At 34.2% G+C, this 16,974-nt stretch overlaps 1 protein-coding gene across 3 annotated transcripts; it reads right to left on the bottom strand.

Annotated features, from left to right (window-relative positions):
• Window positions 1-1,293: 1,293 nt before the first annotated feature.
• On the bottom strand, window positions 1,294-14,178 carry babo (TGF-beta receptor type-1 babo). 3 transcript variants are annotated; one of them, XM_089710225.1, is made up of 9 exons: window positions 13,844-14,178; window positions 11,191-11,308; window positions 10,671-10,828; window positions 7,749-7,976; window positions 6,884-7,114; window positions 6,401-6,568; window positions 6,037-6,209; window positions 4,664-4,897; window positions 1,294-4,302 (listed from the first exon to the last, which is right to left on the bottom strand). In XM_089710225.1, exons 1-9 carry the CDS (start codon window positions 13,941-13,943, stop codon window positions 4,177-4,179), a joined length of 1,536 nt encoding a protein of 511 aa, XP_089566351.1. In that variant the 5' UTR covers window positions 13,944-14,178; the 3' UTR covers window positions 1,294-4,176. The 3 variants fall into 3 exon arrangements, with proteins under 3 accessions (XP_089566351.1, XP_089566198.1, XP_089566258.1); XM_089710072.1 differs by lacking the exon at window positions 10,671-10,828 and adding an exon at window positions 10,176-10,327; XM_089710132.1 differs by lacking the exon at window positions 10,671-10,828 and adding an exon at window positions 9,633-9,751.
• Between the last annotated feature and the right edge of the window lie 2,796 nt (window positions 14,179-16,974).

Here is a 16,974-nt window from a genome sequence, read left to right as displayed (position 1 = left end):
TTAAAACCAATCAATGTAACAAAAAAAATTAGTTTGAGACGATTGACTCTAACTAGTGTTACAAATAGTGTAGTGCAGATGGCCTCTCTAGTACATAGTACATAGTAACTCAATGTGTAAATTAAATTATACATGTGAAAATATAAAGCATATTGTACAAGTGATAACTGCGTTAAAAACAACCGACTTCAAACTTGTACTTGCAACATTTACAAATACAGACAAAAATGCTCATAAAATAAAAACTACTGGGTCTATCCGAATAAATTTATGGGACCAATTCGACACCATCCCGCATCGAACAAAAAAAGAATCACGTAAATCGATTCAGAAACCTCGGAGTAATCGGTGTACATACATAAAAAAAAAACATACCGGCCGAATTGATAACCTCCTCCTTTTTTTTGAAGTCGGTTAAAAACGCGGTTTACTTTGACTCGCTTGTATTATCCCTAAAGTAATCGTTACTCGAAATGTATGAAATCTAAACGATTAAATTTACTCTTATAAATATACTTATATCTCCTTATATACAAACTCCGAATATTTTTAAACCACGCCCCAAGGAGACCACGCACAAACTGTTATAGTCAAATACAATAGGTGCCATTTATAATTTTACTTCTTTTGCTTAGTTCTACACACCATATTGTTATTTAATTTACATTAAACAGTCATGATTTCACGAAAGAAATTAATTAATATTGTGATTTTTATTTGAAGTAAGTACCTACTCTTTGACTTCACCAGATGTCTCATTGATGATGGTTAATTATAATGCTTTTACGTCAAACTGAGGATATTTTTCCTATATTTTCTTTCAGATATAATATAATTTAAAACTTTTAAAGTTAAGTACTGGTTGTAATGTAAATTAATATCCATAATCTTTATCTCAAACTATTTTAAACTGGCTGACCGACAGACCTAGTCCTTTCTTCGCACGAATGGACAAACGCGTGAAGTTTAAATAGTTAAGTATTCCAATTTTAATATTTTTAGTATTTTTCGTAAGATCCGTCCGCCTCTAGACACATAAAAAAAAAAGAATTATCGAAATCGGTCCGGCTGTTCACGCGTGAAGCCATGACCATTGACCATGGGAAATAGGGATTTATTTTTGTAAATGGAAGATATACGACATCATTATGTTTCCTGAATTCATTATTTCGTTATTTAGCCCTTTTCAGTTTTATGAAGCATAATATACAATACCATGATAGCATTCATCCAAAAAACTCAATAACGCCACTGTATTTTCCTTCGTAAACTCATCTCTGCTTACATATTTTTTTGTAAAACGTAATTTCCTTCGAGACCCCATGACTGCTTACGTATTTATAAAATTTAAACAATTTTAAGCGGTTTTCCAAAAAGATATCATAAATTAACAATAAAAAGGTACAAGAACTCTTCTCGAGGCCTACGCCTATCGACTTATCCTAAATACAGAGAACTGCTTAGTACCACTTACGTGACGAACATCGATTTAGTGAATCAATTTTCACCTTATAAATACATAACGATACTAATCAATTAAATATCTCTTTATAATTATGATATTTAAATGAAACTCGATTCGTGCAACGCTCCTAGCGAACATATTCAAACATAGCGATATAACTATTCGTACTTAGCTACTAATGTTAGTGAAAAGTACAAATCGTAACAAATTGTAAAATATGTACACCACAAAATCGTTACTTATGGAACAACGCTAATGAATAAATCTAATTTATAAATATACAGGGCCAAAACAACTATGTGCCATATATATTATTTTAGTTCAATAGACGTTCAAGATACATATAAACTAATTAAATAATACGTATATGCAAATAATTAAAGTCAACTTAACCCGATTAGCTGCGATTTACCGTCTATCACAGAATATTGTTTACAAAAGATATTACGTAATTTAATAATCACACTTTTATATAATTATGCGCTATAATAATATAAATAAACGGAATCAGGGGCCCTCAACAAAACTTTAATAACTACATACTTGGTAACGAAAAATATCACTACAACTCAAAGTCCATATAACATGTTAGTACAATAAATGCTCTTTTGGGCCCGTTCGATGTGAGCTCTTCGTCACAGGGAAACAGAACAATTCTCGATTACCCTTATTTGTAACTTATTGATGGGAAACTTCAAAATACCATTATTATTGTAGGAAAAGTGAAATTAGAATATTTCGAAAACAAAACGGAAGCTCAAATGAATTGTTATAAAACTCGGCAAAATGTATTACCAGTCTACGAGTTGTTATAAAAATTCGCAAGATGTATGCCATTATACGAGTTGTTACAAAACATCGCAAAATGTATACCATTTTACGAGTTGTTACAAAACTTAATTTATACCATTTTACGAGTTGCTACAAAACATCTCAAAATGTATACCATTGCACGAGTTGTTACAAAGCATCGTAAAATGTATACCATTATACGAGTTGTTCCAAACTTTGCAAAATTTATACCATTTTACGAGTTATTACAAAACATCGCAAAATGTATACCATTATACGAGTTGTTCCAAACTTTGCAAAATTTATACCATTTTACGAGTTGTTACAAAACATCGCAAAATGTATACCATTGCACGAGTTGTTACAAAACATCGCAAAATGTTTTGTAACAACAACAACCATTAGGTATACGAGTTGTTACAAAACTTTAAACTTAAACTACAAAACTTTGCAAAATGTATACGAGGAAACAGAGCGAAAAGAAAAGATTATAGTTCGCAAAATTAGTACCAGTATACGAGGAAATAGAGCAAGAAAAGCATTGACATCAAACGGGAGCCCAACATTAGTCGATTATAATCTAAGAGGTAGGATCAGGAGAGAAGACTAGGCGGACCACTCGAGCTCACGCCGAGCCCACGCTTCCCGCTTACATACTCATTTAAATGTTATCATCGAAACACTAACAATTTCTATCAAGTAACTTATCACAACTCTTGTTTACATTTGAACTTTTTATGTTGCAACGTAGATTTTACCTTACAATATACCCTGTTAGTAATTGATAACTCTAACTTCGTGTCAGTGAGTATATTAATTTTCGTCTAATAACTGCTTTGATATAGTATTTAACTACTTTTATTATTTTTATTAGTGTGGAAGCGTGGTCTCCGCGTTCGCGGCTATTTATTCCATTTAAGTCACCTCCAATAATACATTGTAACCATCATCATAATTTAACAATAATAAAAATTGTAAAACCAATATCAACAAAAGCACCTATCATTTTATTTACACATACTTAAGCACTAAAAACCTAGCTTTCGCATTCGCGCCAAAAGCAAAATAAGACGTTCGTACAATAGCAAATATGTATATGACTACAAGTAAGGCTCGTAGAAGAATCGTACAATTAGCTTTAATATAAATATTTACAGTCAATAAATTTCAAATTAGTAAATTGCCAACTACGTGTCTAGAACTACACTAAGCAAAAGCCACTAAATTTCACTACAATATATTGCTTAGAATGTCTAGAAAAAGATACATAAATAATGGCTAGTATTATTGAAGGTACTGAGGCTGGGAATATAAATCAAATAAAACTACCTATCCGGTCCGAATCCGATTCTCTACATAATTTGTCGGAACGTAATCTAATAAGTGTATTATAATTTATAAAAATAATCATAACACAAAAATAAGATCTGCAAGAAAAAAATAATGATCAAAAATTAAAATTTTCTTAATACAAAGTCAAAGCGATTACAATCTATGACGTTCAAAAATATAAAAATAAATCAATGCTTAATGCGTGCTAAAAAAAAGCATAAATGATAAATCTGAGTAAAAATAACCCAATTCGATCCGGCGGACGGTCACAAAAACGGCCACAAAATATATTCCCAACCTGAGGCCGGTTTACATGAGGAGAGTTTCCTTCGAGGCAAAGTTAAACATTAATAATAATTCACATAATGAATTTAGAGTTTATCAGAAAAGGCGAAGAACTCTCCTCACTAAGGGCCTAAGAGACAAGCCCCATTTACGGACTGAATTCGAAACTTTCCACCTCTTTCTATCCCTTAGAAATGTCGCGAGTGTAGAGTGCGAAAACTACATTTATCCCGTTCTAACGTAGGGAGTTTCTTAGCAATAGAAAGGGACAGAAGACTTGGAAACTTGTCTTTAATCACATTTTACAATTTAATCTGATCCGCCGTGCCGATGTTGGCGAGCGTCTTCTTTATCCGCAGCGCCGTTAGCCGAGCCGCCGGGTTCTGGTACCAGCACTCCTTCATCACTTTCGATATAGCCGATAGCACCTGGACGAACGAGAAGCTCAATGAAAAAATCGCCATTGCAATGTAACACATCCATTTATTAGCATACTAGACGTCCGCCCCGGCTTCGCACGTGGTACATATTTCGCAATAAAAGGTAGCCTATGTCCTTTCTCGGGTATCAAAATTTCTCCATACCAAATTTCATGCAAATTGGTTCAGTAGTTTAGGCGTGATTGAGTAACAGACAGACAGACAGAGTTACTTTCGCGTTTATAATTTTAGTATGGATGTCATTTCTGAGAATTTATGTCGAACTGAGCACAGAAAGTTTGAGATGTATTTGCGTTCGCACATTTAAACATGTTTAATAAATTCGCAAGGCAGAATTTCCAACACTTACCGGATCTGAGTGCCATCTATTGGGTACATTGGGCCGTCTCTTCTCGGTGCAAACGACCCGTCTCATATCGTCTAGAGCCGGGTCTGGCGGCACACAGTCATAGTACGGGGGCTGGTACTCATCAGGCATACTCCCGCACCGACGGGCCATTTCCCACAAGACCAACCCAAACGAATACACATCCGAACGCTTGTAAGGATCAAATTGCCTCGAATCCATGCTTTCGTCCAATACCTGCAAAATACCGGCTCGTTATCATCGCATACTTCAATAATCGTCGATGCCAGTTTGTGACGTCACTGGCGCTATCTAGCTCGTTCACCAAAGATATTTGTATTTAATATAGATGAAATAACACGATAACACCCCCAAAGAAGTATATCCGGTGATAAGGTTTTAATTATAGATTTGGTAATAGACTGGAATTTATAGACTTTATCTAAATACTATGATATACGTTGACATTATCAAAACTGCGAAAGAAATGGAAAATAATGGAAAATGAATTATAATTGTGAGAGGCTTTGCCAAAATTAATGTTTTAATAATATTTATTTGTGCAGATGTACACCGAGTGATTTCCCCTTTTAATCCGTCAGTCCTCGGATCACAGACACAATAGAAAATCTATTGTGTCTCGGCCCGATCGGGCCGCTCGGTGGTCAATGGGTTAATGGTATCATGCTTCACAGACTACACACTTCAATGTGTATTTTTAATCTATACATATAATAAATCTGTAGAAGGGTCAATTCTGTACATTGAAAATATTGAAAAAATAAATAGCAGGGGGTGTTACTGGATCGATACCAAACCCAAATATGTGATTAAAAAAATTTTTGTCTGTCTGTCTGTCTGTCTGTCTGTCTGTATGTTCAGGCATCACGTAAAAACTAACGGTTCGATTTCGATGAAACTTGGTATAATTATACCTTATTATCCTGGGCGTAAAATAGGATACTTTTTATCCTGGAAAAATACGTAAAAAAAAATTAATCTTAATTTTTCAGTTTTATCCATAGACGTTGTTCTGTAGAACCGCGAACACACGTTGCGTATTATTATAGGCCTAGCCGTATTTGGGTCCAATAGATATTTATAAGATGTTATTGTCAGAGTTACTCAAAATGGAGAAATAAACCATCCACGCGAAGACCGACATCCGCGCGGACGGAGTCGCGGGCGGAAGCTAGTACCATATAAGTATTGTATAAATTGTTTTCATTATGTACTTGTGAGGCTATGTGCCATTAAATAAACGTTTTCTTTCTTTCTTTCTTTTCTTTCAAATACTAATAAGTATTTTAAGTATTTCGCGCTATAATTAAACAATTATCCCAAAGTTTAAGTCTGTCAAAGATCTTTTAACCCACCTCAGGCGCCATGTATCGCTTTGTACCGACACGGTTAGTAGAAGGCACATCGACGGAATCACTCGCCACGTTATGTCGCACGGCCAAACCCAAGTCACCGATGACGCAAGTCAAATTGCTCTTCACAAGAATATTCTTTGACTTGAGATCGCGATGAGCGATCGCTGGTTTACCTGAAAGTATACAAAATATAAAACTAATATAATACATCAGTGATAAAGATATTTATTATAATATAACAAAACACAGCCAATTTCATGTTGCAAACAATACACATTACACAACCTTATTTCAAAGTACATACGTCTATCCTCAGGGAATATAGATTTTACAAACACAAAATTACCTTTGCCATTACAATTACCTTTAGTGCCCACAATATCCATATGTAAATGAGCCAGGCCAGTAGCAATGGACAACGCCATAGTGACGAGCGTATTGGAGTCAATAGTGCGAGTGGTCAAGAAGTCGAAGAGAGATCCATTCTCATGGTAGTCGGTGATCAGCCACAGCTGTGTCCAGGTACCGTTATCTGAGTAAAGAAGGAAGCTTAAACTTAGTACATAAGAATCGTAAACAAAATTTAGCTAGAGAAACGAACTGAGCATAAATATTAGGAAACGGTATGTAGAAGTGCAATAACAGTTTTGCATGCAGGAATTTCCCAAACATAATGGACTGGATTGCGCTTTCTTCTTTTCAGGATGACATATAAAAAGACCAAAAAAAGAAATTGTATGTTCGATAAGACATTAGATGGAGCTGATCGCGCAAAAAAATCCTGAATGCAAAACTGTCTTGCCCTTTGTAGTACCACAATATATTCCACTACAACCAACTGCCGCACCTTTATTGTCGGCAGCGATGAAACCCAATATATTTTCGTGACGCAACATGACCGTTTGATAAATCTCTGCTTCGCGGAACCAAGAGCACTCTTCGCGGGAGGAGAATATTTTCACGGCGACGTTCTCGCCACGCCAGCGACCACGCCACACTTCACCGAAACGGCCTTTACCAATGATATCCATCAGCTGAATCTGTCTCGCAATGGAACGTTGAACTAGCAATGGCAATCCTAAAAAAAGGAAAGTTTTGTTCAAAATTCACCAAAAAAAATTTTAGTAAACGTGTGCAAACTGCAAATGTTTGTGTAATATGTTATTACTTATTACACGCTTAAACGCTAAATTGATTAAAATATTGACCCTTTTATACTTATAATACTTTTCTATTTTATATTACGCGGACGAGTTGAAGATTACAGAATAAAGAGTAAAAATATTCCAAGTAATATAATCCATTATAGGAAAGCAATCGATAGTAGTGTTCATGTTTCGTTGCGTTGATAGTTGATACACTAGTTAGGTGCATATTACTATGTATTTAGATTGCATAATAATATTATCTTAATTTACATCTCCTTGACTTTTAACTTTAAAGTTGTCAATCTATATACAAATTACCTATGATATGTAGAATCGATAAAAACTGTTTATACTTTATACAATATCATTTGATAACAAAACGTAAACACAGTAAACAAGTTACATAAAAACAAGTAAGTATTTCTGCGAATTTCAAACTTTCCTAGCAACCTTGAAAAGTAAACCGGGACATAATCTCCATAAAATAAATTTGAACATCAGCACGTGTTAGGAAATATTTAATGTGAGTATTCATTATTATTTATTATATTGAAGTCTACTCACCAGACCCCGACCCAGAGGTAGTAAGTTCGATCATATCACGAATCGTCGTCTTGATCATAGGATGTCGGGTTTCGCAGAGCGAGTCCTCCGGTGCGTATGGCGGTAGGGAGTGGCCCTTCCGGCCAGGCCTCTTGATCAACCAAATACTGATCGCTGCGCACACTCCCAGCACCATCAAACCCATTATCCAAGGCACTACTTGCCATGCTGTCGCTGACGAGCCCGGCACTTTGGTGTTAAACATTTTGTCAAAAATCGATACAAAACTGTACAAAATCTTTCAAAATAAAACAGGAAAATCTTCGATGATTAATAACGATTGCATGGCAAAACGTATAATACCTAATTTTCTTTTATCGATACATTACCAACGATAAATTCGCAACCTTATCTCACACATCCCGGAGTAGGTACGAATTGTTTTCACTACATATTCAATGCTACTACATATTCAGATGGCATATCCGTGAACAGTCGGGGAGTCCTTGGTATACAAATGCGAATATCAATGATAAACAAAACATTGACATACAGTGCGTTTAAATTGCACAGACCGGATATAAAGGACTTTAATGGTACAAGGAATTCCGATAAACTCGAAACAAAGAAAATAAATTGATACTGGGTGTTGATTGAAATTGACTATCATCTTAAACAAACATATCTGAATTATATACATACATACAAATTAGCCAATCACCACAAACACGTCACCACATTTACTACACATTTAAAAAATCTAACAAGTATTTAAATCTCGTGTCAAGATGTTTGTCACTAGTAAGTAAGCTCTTAAACTACATAAGGACTCTTGAAGAATTTTATGAATTTCGTGTAATTTGCTCTGTCTTTAGGTACAGAAAAAGCAATTAACTTGATTGATTTGAAAAAAAGCAAAAAAAACATTGAGTGAATTTGAGCGTTGGCGAGAATTTTCCTAAGATCAAAGTGTAGATTAAATTAATAACGTTATATTGAAAAAGTAAAATACACAAACGGTTTTAACCAGTAATTATGAAAGCGAGACTTATAATATTTACAGGTGCGGTATTCAAAGTAATTAGAAATAGAAAAAATATAGTAAACAAAAGAGAAATATGTACTTAATGAAAATAACATTTCTAAGAACTAGATGTTATGTCCAATTATTTTATTTATTAATATGATTGGGAAGGTTTATATTACGCTATTATTAATGTAATTAAAAATAGCTTGTTAGTCCATAATTCGATTGCTATGCAGCATAAATTAGTTAAAACATGCTATATAATAAACTAAAACTAAAAAAGCATCAAAAAAGAACATTCTGAGTAAACTTATTGTTAGCAAAGAAATGAAAAACATGCTAAAATTAATATAAACCGGCTTATGATCACTCACGTTATTATTAATTCCCATTGGTCGAACAACTAAGACATTCCTCATGTCATAAATGAACTATGCACGCAAGACATACGTAATCGCTGCGTGGAGGCGACCGCTCTCTGCTCCTAATTGTTTAAGTACATAACTGTATAATTTTTTATACTATTTTACTTTCGAAATGATTTCCCATATGTTAAAACTTTATTCGAAAACATATTGTATTATTTATAACATGGCATCAAGCCACATTCAATAGAAAACGAAGAGCTGGGAAAAAACAACATTAAGATTATGCTGACTGTAATGGTCCCAGACGGCAAATACATTCTACGCTTTTTTTTTCCTTCATGCGGTAAATTGGCTCCTTTTGAAATGAAAGTATACAAATATAATGAAGTTATGGTAATAATTTACTATGCCATTTGTCATGACGGCACCAACAAATGCTGACGAGGACATAACATTACAAAGCTACCCCAGATAGACGCCCGGACGACACATTTCTAGCAATTTCCATACCTGGAAAGAAGTCGCTATTACAGAAGTCCGTTGCGCAGCAAAATAAATCGGGAGATTCGTCCTCGCGACACCATATAGGTCTATCTCCGGGAGGAAATATCGTGTCTTGGTTCCAACATCTATACCATAAATTATTAAATTAGTGCATATAATTTAAACCCTACACGGTGATCAATGCCGGTCAACTAAGAAGGAGAAAGAAATTAGTCAAATCATAAAAAAAAAACACACACAGCCATGCTGCTTCGCGGCCAATACCAAGCTGTAGGCTAGCCGCGTTCATTTGGGAGCTAGAAGAAGTGAAATATTAATTAAACAAAAGCGTAACAAGAATGTCAATCTGAGCTTATACTTTCTCATCAATATGTACTTAGTAAATTAAGAGCCGAAACGATAGGTAGTTCAATCCGTCTATAAGTTTAACGTTGACAAAAACATTGGTGCTACGCATTTGGTATTAATAAGGTGTCCAGTGGCAAGAGCGGCAAGCTAGTTTGCAAGTTAGCATCACATCGAGGGCACTACCTTCCGCGCGGCTCCTACCTGGCGGCTTCGACTGAATCTCCAGGCGCAGGTCCCGATTGCACATATCATGTGACTTACAACACTCTATCACCACCGATTCGTTTCGAGTTCTCGTAGTGGAGCAACTGAACGGGTGCTCGATGGGTATCAAAGCTTTCAGCTCGATACAACTGTGCCGCGAGTGGAACCACCATACATAATGTTTAGTATGTTAAAGCAAAACCAATGCACACTCGAAAAATTAAAGTATTTGTTAACATTACACATCATTCAAAACATACTAATTAACTTTCAACTTATGGGCCAGACATAATCTTCTCGCTTAGTAGGTACATATTCAAATCACTAAATCATAAGCGTATTTGTTAGAATATTGGCATCTCAACACAAAACTTATGGGTAATATATGTCAAGGCAATTATGCAATTATATATGTAAAAGTACAACAAACAACTCAAAATTTGTGTCTTCAAAGAAGGTATCACACGCCCACAAGTGCGTAGAATATCTTACCCATTGTTGAGACATGAAGTAGTTTTGAAATTTTTTCTCGGTATACCTCATCAGTATTGCAGAAATCGTTTGTACAGCAATAATTTCTTGGTTGTCTGCATATCATTGGATACACAGGAGGGAAAGCTTTGCTTTTCAAACAGCTTAAGGCCACCTCACTACACATGTCAATGATTTGATAAAATTGATTAAAATATGATTCTATTAAAGACTCAAACGCAATGAGATTTGTGTTGATATTTTGCCAATTGTAACAATCACAGAAAGTTTAAACAAACTAGTTAAAGAAACTAAAACAATTATTATTTACTGTTTTACTAAAATATGTACCTTTAAACCCCTAGAGTATCAATCTGCACTGCGCTTTATACAAACAATTATATTGTTATTATTTCCTTTAAATGAACAGAAACTAAGTAAGTACCAATGTCAGTTTGTAGAAGGTACAGCCAGTGAATGTGTGCCCCAATTTTGGAAACTATTTAGAATTTAGACTATATTGTATAAAACAAATACTCACTGGAAAGTGTACTTTTGCTCCCCATTGTCAATTGTTGTAGAAGCATAGCAAAAACCATCAGTTTCACATGTTGAATTAGGGCAGCTGGAACTTTCAATATTGCAGTAACACTTCAAGCCTAAAATAGAGAATTCAAATCAGCATTAGCATTATGTATCAATGGAACAATAATTAAACTTACTACCTCTGCTAGAATAGCTAAATTATATATTTTTCCTTTATTAGGATACTCTAGAAATGACTATGAACAAACATGAGTAAAGGAGAGGAATTTTACAGACAAGAATCCTCTAGCACAGGAACTATACTTACTAATTAGGAATAAGTAATGTTTAAGGTATGGGTTGCATCTGAATAGACTATGAATTTGGTTCTTTGTTATTTTTATTGAGAACAAGGATTCATATTGGAATTTCATGTTCAAAAATTATAAAGATACTAGTAGTCCAGGAGGAATCGGCGCATGAGTACCGAAAACTATTCCACCTCAATTTTTTTACGTGATCCTCTTCAAATTGCCCTACTGATGATATAAATGCATGTTGCCATGGGGCAACCCGGTGCCATATTGTTTAAACCGAAATTGTTTAAACAATTGCAAGGAATTGTTATTTTTCAACCGGACAAATTTTTTTTATATTTTTTATCGAAATACCAATAAAAAAGGTCCAATTACTTTTCACGATAAAGTTAATATTTTCAAAGATATGAATTTTTTAAGGTTTGAAAAATCTCAAATTTGGGTACTTTCGACCCATGAAAAATATATTTAAAAAAAAAATAATATATAAGTAATATTTTTTTTTCAATTCTCTATACAATAGTTAATAATATTGTTAATAGAGATTTAAGAAAATTTCATTGTTTATATCTGTTTTTTAATTGTTAACTTCGCGCGCTCACAAATAATATAAGTTGCATACTTCTATGTGGTTGTGATTCAGAAGACTGTAAGAATATAATATATAAAAATAATATTGATAATAAATAAATACTTATTTTTAAATCTTGTTTTATTATTTCATACTTCTCCATCTATAACTTTCGTTTGAAGAAGTTATTCAATGTAATTAATAAGGTAAAAGACCTAGTTATTGACACTTTAAATTTTATTTTAGTTAAAAAAAAAACAAATCAATTCTAATAAATTAATAAATATAATTTTTGAATTAAAAATTTTAAGATCTTTGGTTTTTTGAGAACATTTCATTCTTTTAATTAAAATCAAATTGCGAGTGTCAAACAACTAGGCCAGTGTCAATAACTGGGTCTTTTACCTTACTTGCTGTTTCAATAACAAAAAAGTAATATAAACTGACAAAAAAGTAATTTTAATTACATGTTTCAATTTATGCTTAAATAACTTTAAAAAAATTGATTTCAGAAAAAAATATATAAGAAACAAATTGTAGACAATTTAATTATTAATAAGATTGCTCTCTTTAGAAATCTTGATAAAGTTGATAGTTTTTAAGATAAATGATAAATAATGATTCAAGACACAGAGAGGCCGATGCAGCGCATGAGTAAGAGAGAGACGGCGATACTTAAAGGTAAGCGGCGCGTACTTGTGAGCGCGCGAAGTTAACAATTAAAAAACAGATATAAACAATGAAATTTTCTTAAATCTCTATTAACAATATTATTAACTATTGTATAGAGAATTGAAAAAAAAATATTACTTATATATTATTTTTTTTTTAAATATATTTTTCATGGGTCGAAAGTACCCAAATTTGAGATTTTTCAAACCTTAAAAAATTCATATCTTTGAAAATATTAACTTTATCGTGAAAAGTAATTGGACCTTTTTTATTGGTATTTCGATAAAAAATATAAAAAAAATTTGTCCGGTTGAAAAATAACAATTCCTTGCAATTGTTTAAACAATTTCGGTTTAAACAATATGGCACCGGGTTGCCCCATGGCAACATGCATTTATATCATCAGTAGGGCAATTTGAAGAGGATCACGTAAAAAAATTGAGGTGGAATAGTTTTCGGTACTCATGCGCCGATTCCTCCTGGACTATAGCGGTTCGGCCCAGTTTCGCCCGTGGTACCTACATGTTTAAACTATCCTATCTCTCAAGTTGGATCGAACTGCACATGGTGTCCGAATTTTATTATAATCGGTTGAGTGCCGGTTTAGGAGTCCATTGAGGACAAACATTGTGACACGAGATTTATATATATTAAGATGTGAAATAAAGATATATTTTATAAGAAGAGTTTATATTACCAATTTGTATGTATATACGTATAGTCATGTCATAAATATAAAATGATGTACAAAACAGGTTTTGCATGGAAATATTATGCAAATGAGTAAAAATTAAAACAATAAATCATTTACATTTGATGATTCTCTTGAACCAAAGTTTCGTAGTTGTTTAGCTACTTATTACAGCATCCTTGAATACCAATGGAAAATGTTTCCGCATACAATGTATATTTTGAACCTATTTGTAACACAAAAGTCTAGAAATACATAACAACTACTATGAAACTTTGACCTGTTTGTATCTGATTGAAACACTTGAATGCATGATAGAATAGGTAGTTTAGAGTAGTCGTAGTGTCGATTTAGGACCTAATGTCAATGTACATATCCATAAATACCAATATTCATAGTACTATGAATACCTACTCACCATTTACCAAATCAAGCCTTCGACTTAAGGCTATGACTAGAAAAAGAAACCATTTTCTCCAATATAAAGTGTCCATAATCACATTCTTGAATAAAAACATTTCGATTTATAGTTCCCGCACAGACAAACACTCAATAACACTAAAACTATACGGCCATTGGTATCTTCCAAAAGAAGCAATTAACATTTTGTGTTAGTTTACTTAACCAACTAAAGAATTAATTATTGCTTTATTTTAGAATTGAATACATGAACAATAGTAATATCAATAAAACAGACAATAGAAAATCAATGTAATTTTGTAAAATAAAACTCCTCCGGTAGATAGATAAATAACTTCGCGTGAGTGACAGTGTTAGCAACCTGAAGTGAGCTGATTATCGTACCAGGGGCGTAAAATTATCGTACATTAGGCGTTTTTGGTTCGAAATTATCGTACTTTTTAGAATAAAGTCTAAATAAATAAATAAATCATATAAATTGTAATATTGATAAGTATGCAAGTTCTCTATAGTTAATCTTTGTTTAACTACCGCTGTCAAATCAACGGGACACTAAACCCAAACGTTTTACGTGCCTTAATATTCATTATACTCTTTGGTTTTACGCGTGGTACAGACTACAGACCTGAAATTTCCACTTTATGTTCAATAAACGCGCCAAGTTTAAAATTCAATCTGACAAAATTTCACTGTTCCCATGAAAGTTCGATATGAAACACGTCAAAATTTCATATTTGTATGGGTGAAATAATATAAGTTCTCGAATTTTGCCTGATAGAAATTATCGTAAAATCAGCGTACGATAATAACATGCTATCGTACATCGTACGTAGGCACCAAATTATCGTGTTTGTACGATAATTATCGTACGGTTGGGAACGCTGGTGAGTGAACACGTCGCAGATTATATAGAATTTAAAATACAAGCTATAATTGCCAGATTCAAAATGTTCGTACAGTTTATAGTCTATAGTCCTAGGTCCTAGCGTAATGACTAATGAGTAAAAAATAAAAATCACGAAAAATCTAAACGAAAAATATATACATATTTTTTTGGTTGATGAACCACAGGTTTAAGTTGTGTTTAAGTCGATATGAATATATTATGCGTATGCATTAGGTATATTTTCTGATGGTTCCGTGGCTAAAACTTAGAAGTAAAATAACACAGTAGCGTTCACATATTTCCTTAAATTTATGCCTTATTATTTACCACAGAAGCCTAGTGGTGTCGTCGGCATGAGGACTACAAGAGCTAGCTGAACTTGAGTGACTCGTGCACACATTATCACAATCGACGACGGTTGATGGAGATCACGATTTTAGATTTTAGACAGATTTTAGTCCTCTTGGCGGGTTTTGTTTTATTTCCCATACTTAATATTTACAAAATTACAAATAATTTATCAGTTTTAAAGTAATTAAAATGGATTCTACAACAAAAACAAAATTCTGGCGGAAATAAATCAGCGAAACATGCGACACGTCCGTCTAGCAACAGGCCTCGGACCAAAGAATATACTACTCAGTACTCACCTTTCGGACGGTAGTGTCTGTTCACTCCACTGATCTCTATAACTAGTGGTTCACTCTGTGCACAGGCGTTCACGCACCATGCGTACGTTTTTGGTTTGGTAATAAGAATTTGGCTGGGATTTACACGAAATCTATTGATTGGAAAAAAAATAAAGCATTATTATTCTAGTATGTTGCTTGTAGAATTATTTGCCGAAAAAACAGAATGATTGCATGTAGTTTAGTATGGTTTTTAAGCATCAAAAGATTTTTTTAGAGGTAAGTAACTTTGGGATTTTTTTCTATCGAGTAAAATAAGTTGTATTGTGTTTTCAACACACTATCTAGTTAGTATATCTCCTGAAAAATATCATATATTTGTCTGAGATTTTTTACTGCAGTTCTGGTCTGACTAACCGCCGCGTTCTGTTCGTGATGGATCGCCTGCGCGCGGCAATTACGTTCAACAATTTAACTACATATTGGCTCGCGGCTCGCGCGGCAAATGAACTTCAACTTTGGTCGAACATTGGCTCGCGCGCCTTTTTTTTGTGGTGTCTCTCAATGTTAGCCAGAAGGGCTTCTACATTTTAACGCGGACGCGGGGGTGAACTGAAGGTTCACCCTGGTAGCGGCATGCACAAGGGCGTCCCCCCTTGACGGGGATCTCGAACCTCGGCTTGGGCTGTCGCTTGAGTGGAGGAGGCCAGAAGGGCCCTAATCGAATGGCTCGCGCGCCTGCCGTGCTTAATTTATATGCACCTTTACTTTAGCACTCTTATTAGCATGGATAGATAAACATAATTATTCAAATTCAAATGCTAGATGGATTTGTTCTGACAAACCATTCTTACTATGATACCTATAATTATTTATCTTCACCAAAATCTCCGCCTCGCCAACTGAAAGAAACCGGCCATGTGCGAGTCGGGCTTGCGCACCGAGAGTTCCATGAAAACCGTTTTTTTATATTATGTTAACTACCTATGTACTGTATATTTATACGTCTCACAATTTTTCCTTTATGTGTTCTATAAGACGTTGTTTCGTATAAATTTTCAAGATTTCAGAATCTTGCACTGAACTCAGGTTCACGGGTACCCTGTAGGTTTTGATTCCCTTGTGAATGTTGTAAGCATCAACGGCTATATCCCTTGATTGCGTTGGCTTATAAGTTTTTTTCACAACTTAAAGGGACCATAGACTTGAGTATTCAATATACATTTCAGCTAGATACTTTCACGTGTTTTTCAGAAAAGGGTCTCGACAGACAGACAGACGGGCAACAACGTGATCCTATAAGCGTTTCGTTTTTTTTCCTTTTGAGATTCGGAACCCTAAATTGAATTCCCGTGTTCCCTTGACTTTGTTTTGTTTGTCCTCACTGAGAATCGAACCGGGGAGCCCTCGCTCCTATGCTCACGCGTTAACCACTGTACCAAATATGTGTAAGCCAACTGTACTTTAGTTTTCAAAATCTTTAATAGGTATCTTTCCGTCGATTGTGAAGAAGAACCCCCGATCATGGCGACAAACATTGACGGATCATTTATTTGGCCAACGTTGTCGAATATGATGAGGGTCCGTTTCAAGAGGTTTCAGTTTACTTACTAC

This window comes from Colias philodice, chromosome 1 (assembly GCF_061535455.1).
Source record: "Colias philodice isolate Cphi_HAF_F1 chromosome 1, ilColPhil1 Martin Lab GWU primary, whole genome shotgun sequence".
In the NCBI taxonomy this organism is placed as follows: Eukaryota; Metazoa; Arthropoda; class Insecta; order Lepidoptera; family Pieridae; genus Colias; species Colias philodice.
This window is presented reverse-complemented; position numbering and strand designations above follow the sequence as displayed.